This window comes from Cryptomeria japonica, chromosome 8 (assembly GCF_030272615.1).
Source record: "Cryptomeria japonica chromosome 8, Sugi_1.0, whole genome shotgun sequence".
NCBI lineage: Eukaryota > Viridiplantae > Streptophyta > Pinopsida > Cupressales > Cupressaceae > Cryptomeria > Cryptomeria japonica.
Window position 1 is genome coordinate 149862434 of NC_081412.1, and position 4415 is coordinate 149866848.

A 4415-nucleotide genomic window follows, 5' to 3' on the forward strand; every position below is an offset into this window, starting at 1 on the left:
AAGACACCAATTATATCCTCGTACACAAAATATAAAAATGCAAAAATTAAAAGATCTCAAACATTTCATAATATCTCCTTTACCATTTTACATATCAATTCTAAGAGCCAAAAAAACAACTTTAATGGATAAGTTAAAATACCAAAATTAAGTGGACTATGTTGCACTTCAACAAATGCATCCTTATTACTTCAATTAGGTAAGACACCACATTTGTATTCATTTTATCTAACCTTTGAAGAAGAGTTTCAAGGTTAGAAGTTAGTCCATTAGGAGAATGGATATGAGATATAAGGGGTGGGTATAGCTAGCTTGTGATATAATGAAAGAGGATGAAGTGGTATTAACACTAGTAGGAGGAACACAAGGTGGTGACTATAGTAGAGGGATGAGAGGTAGCCACAACACTACTGATATGAGGTATAAATGATGCTATTAGGATAAGCATGTGAAGAAGCAAAGAAAACAACATGAATAAAGTGATAAGAAAGAGATAAGAAGTGGTAATTGTGGAGGTCTTATATTGGAATAAGTAGGAAGAGGTGTGACACAAGGCATATGATTTAAAGAGAAATAAAATAAGGAGGAAGTAGTTTGGGAGGGAGTGTGGAGACAACCACTCAAAGGACTTAAGTAATTTATCATTTCACCTATATATTTAATAAAATCTAATCCATATGACTTACTAATTAGAAAATTATGTGGAACATCAACTAAGTGTGTAGGATTAGCATCATTAGCCAAATGTGTTACAATATCGAGAAAAAACATATGTGTAGTCAAAACAATCCCTTGCCTATGAATTTGTTCAACATTAAATCATGATCAAATTCATTTTCCCAATTTAGAGGAGGATTCTCATTTTAATTTTCAACCATAGCATTCTAAGTTAGACTCATGACCATTGTAGTATTCAATGAATGACTTCTTAAGGGAAAGGAAGGAGGGCAATGAAATTTTGGCACACACTTACTAAATAAGAAGCTCTAAAATGAAATAAGGATCAATAAAATGTGTTCACCAAATGAAAAGAAATAAAAAATGATTTGTTTTATAAATTATCCAAGATAATCAATGCAATAGAGAAATAAAGAATAAAATATCTTAGATAAAGGAGCTTAAACAACAAGACTACACCAAACATATTTTGTTGAAATAAATAAAAAGGGGAGGTAAAGCTAGGAATTTTGTTTATGATTTGAAGATATTTTATTGTAAACTATACATAGTGATCCAATTTAGATATTTGTAATAAATATAAGACTATAATACTTTGATGTATTGCAATATTATTTGTTCTCTATTCTAGTTCAATTTTGTTGTTGTAAAAAGTGTTTCCCATAAGTGCATCATTGACCCAAATTTGTTATTTGACCTTTTTTAAATAGAAGATTCAGTCCTAGTGCCTATGACCTATTGGAACATGTTTGTGTATTGATATCTAAACTTGGTGACATCTAAAGATACCTTTGGAGTATGTTGTTTTAGGAGTTTCTTCTTAGTTGAACCTTTGGAACCAATTTAATGATTTAAACAAGATTGGAGACTTGAGTCAAGCAACCATGCAAGATACCTAATTTGTCACTATTGATATATATACTTATGCTAGTTGAATTTTTGATAATATATTTACCCTAAATAAGAATCTAATAGTCAACTAAGCGATGATTAGTTAGTTCTCGAAATGAATTAGGGCTTTTCATGTTTATAACTCCCTAGATAAAAATTTAGTATTCCATACCCAAGTCAAGATGTAATGGCTAGTTGAAAAAAGGGTTGACTTGAGCCCATAATTAAATCTAAATTTAAATTTTTGAGTGATAAATTTGTAGATAAATATAAAAATTATGTATTTAATGCCAATAAGGGAATGAGAAATATCTAGATCAAATTTGAAACCTTGGGATGTGCAAAGTTAATTCAATTAAGGCTCCAATTAATTCTTGGATTTAATAGGGAAACATGTCACTTGCACACTAGTCATTGCATATGGCAACAAATAGGTTAAAGTAGGTGAAGAAGGGGAAAGTTGCAAGGTATTCACTTTTCCTCTTACAATATAAAGAGAAGAAAAATAACGCACTATCACTATTATGATCTTACCATCTTAATATTATAATTATGAATAAAGTTTAATTAAAAATCCCTAAAAATTATGTGGGCAAAAAGAAGCATCTTCATATTGAAAGGGTGAAAGGGTGAAAGGGTGAAAGTGTGTACCTTTCAGTTTTAGCCTTATTTTTACACCACTTTGTGTGAGTCCTATTGCATGATTATGATTAATTTAACACTCCCTTTGACCCATATTCCCTAATTGACTCTTAGAAGCATAACCTTAGTCTTCAAACATTTGTACGCTATCAATTTATCAATTATAATTCAAGGGTCTAATCTACAAACAAATATGACCCTCTTGTTCAAAATCAAAATTTCTCCTCGAGCCTAATCGAACCACCTTGCATTAGTTAATATTTATCATTTCACACACCAAAGCATTCAAATTTTGTCTCTAAGTCAAGTATAAAAGGACAACATAGGAGAGATCATCCAAGCTTATAAATGGATCCTTATCCAATTAACTCACTTCCATATGCACTCTTGCCCTTATCATAGCTTCACAATATCTCAACATATTCCAATTGCTTTTACTCGTAGTAAAAAAAATCAACCCCAGTTTCATGATAGGTCATTGCACCGACCCTTTAAATTTCATCTAAAGTTCACAACTACCCTCATTTAGGATAGTGTCTAATGCATTTCTGACATGTTGTCTTCCTTGTTCTTGAATTATATTTTAGTCCACAAATTCAATCATAGTCAAAGTTTGGCAATAACCCATTTTAAATATTTCATTATTTTATTTCCAATAAATCAAAATTAAGCAATGTTGAACTATGATCCAAAACATATGATTACAATGAAAAATAATTATTAGCCATTAAATCGACTAAACAATTTCACTCTTTTACATTTATAAACTTCTAAACTCCATTATATAATCTATCACAACTCTATATTACATCAATTAAATTGATTTTTTTTTTATCATATTTATTAAACCTAATTTTAATAAGTACAATTAAAATTCATTTGATTTCTTTACACTTAAACATTGTCCGTGGATACTCATGTCAAAGGAAAATAAAAAAGGAGAAACTTTACGAATATCCTTCATTTAGATGAACAATGGACGACATGGCCACCTCACTGCATTTTTACTCTTAAAACTTCCCTAATTTCTTTTTAACCATTCCAACCAAGTTAAATATATATTATCAACTAATAAGCAAATCAAACCAAATGACGCAACGTTTGAAATTGCAAGAGGACACAAACCCAAAAAACATATAAAACCATAGCAGTATGTTCAAGAATTCACAGCAATGCATTTGAAATTGTAATAAAGTATAAGATCTTATCAGTGTTTAAACCAGATTGGGTTTGTTGTTTATTGTTATCAGTGCTATAAATCTGATCAGTGTTCAATTAGATTACTTCTGCTGAAAAAAGTGTTAGCATTTTTTAATCAGTCACTGCAATATTCTTAACGTCACTGTGCATCCCTGAGAAAGAATACCATTAAAGCTTTAACAATGGAGCCTGCTCAGAAGAATCCCAAGACAAATATCTCTGAAAAGAGCAGACTATGCAAGAATTTTTTCAGTACATCCGGATGCCCATTTGGTGAGAACTGTCATTACCTTCATCATGTTGATCCTAAACTGCAATACAATCCTGTAATAGTGCAAAACTCTGCACGTAATTCAAAAAAAACATCAGAAGGCTTTACACCTGCGAAAGGCTACAAGACCCACCTTTGCAAAAATTATGGTAGTGATGAAGGTTGTGTGTTTGGAGATAAATGTCATTTTTCTCATGGAGAGAATGATCTCGGAAGGGATAGTGCAAAAGCTTCCTTTGGTGATCTTTCCAAGGCAGAAATCAGTTTCAGTGCTTCTCTAGCTAGTGGCATAATTGGAAAAGGTGGTGCAAATACAAAGAAGATTTGTCATTTAACAGGAGTGAAGTTGCATATAAAAGATCACGAGTCTGATCCAAGGTTGAAGAATATTGAGTTTGAAGGTCCATTTGAGAGTATCACTAAGGCTGCAGACATGGTGAGAGAGTTGATTGAAAGGATTGAAATGTTGTCAAGAAAAGAGTTGGGAGATGAGCCAAATGATGAGGTTTAGACAAGTTTTATTTAAGGTTTCTAGTTAGCATAATCATGATCTAGATAAAACAATTGATATTTATATTAAGGTTTAGACAAGTTTTGTTTAAGATTTCTAGTTAGCATAATTATGATCCAGATAAAATAATTAACTTTTATGTTAATGTTTAAAGACAAGTTTTGTTTAAGGTTTTAAGTTAGCATAATCACGATCCAGATAAAACAATTGGCATTTATGTTA

The 4415-nt window shown here is 31.1% G+C and overlaps 1 protein-coding gene across 1 annotated transcript; it reads left to right on the top strand.

Annotated features, from left to right (window-relative positions):
* The first annotated feature begins 3593 nt into the window (after positions 1-3593).
* Positions 3594-4193, top strand: LOC131031551 (zinc finger CCCH domain-containing protein 14-like). The gene has a single exon (XM_057962687.2). The coding sequence runs from the start codon at positions 3594-3596 to the stop codon at positions 4191-4193; it is 600 nt and encodes a 199-aa protein (XP_057818670.2).
* The last annotated feature ends 222 nt before the right edge of the window (positions 4194-4415 follow it).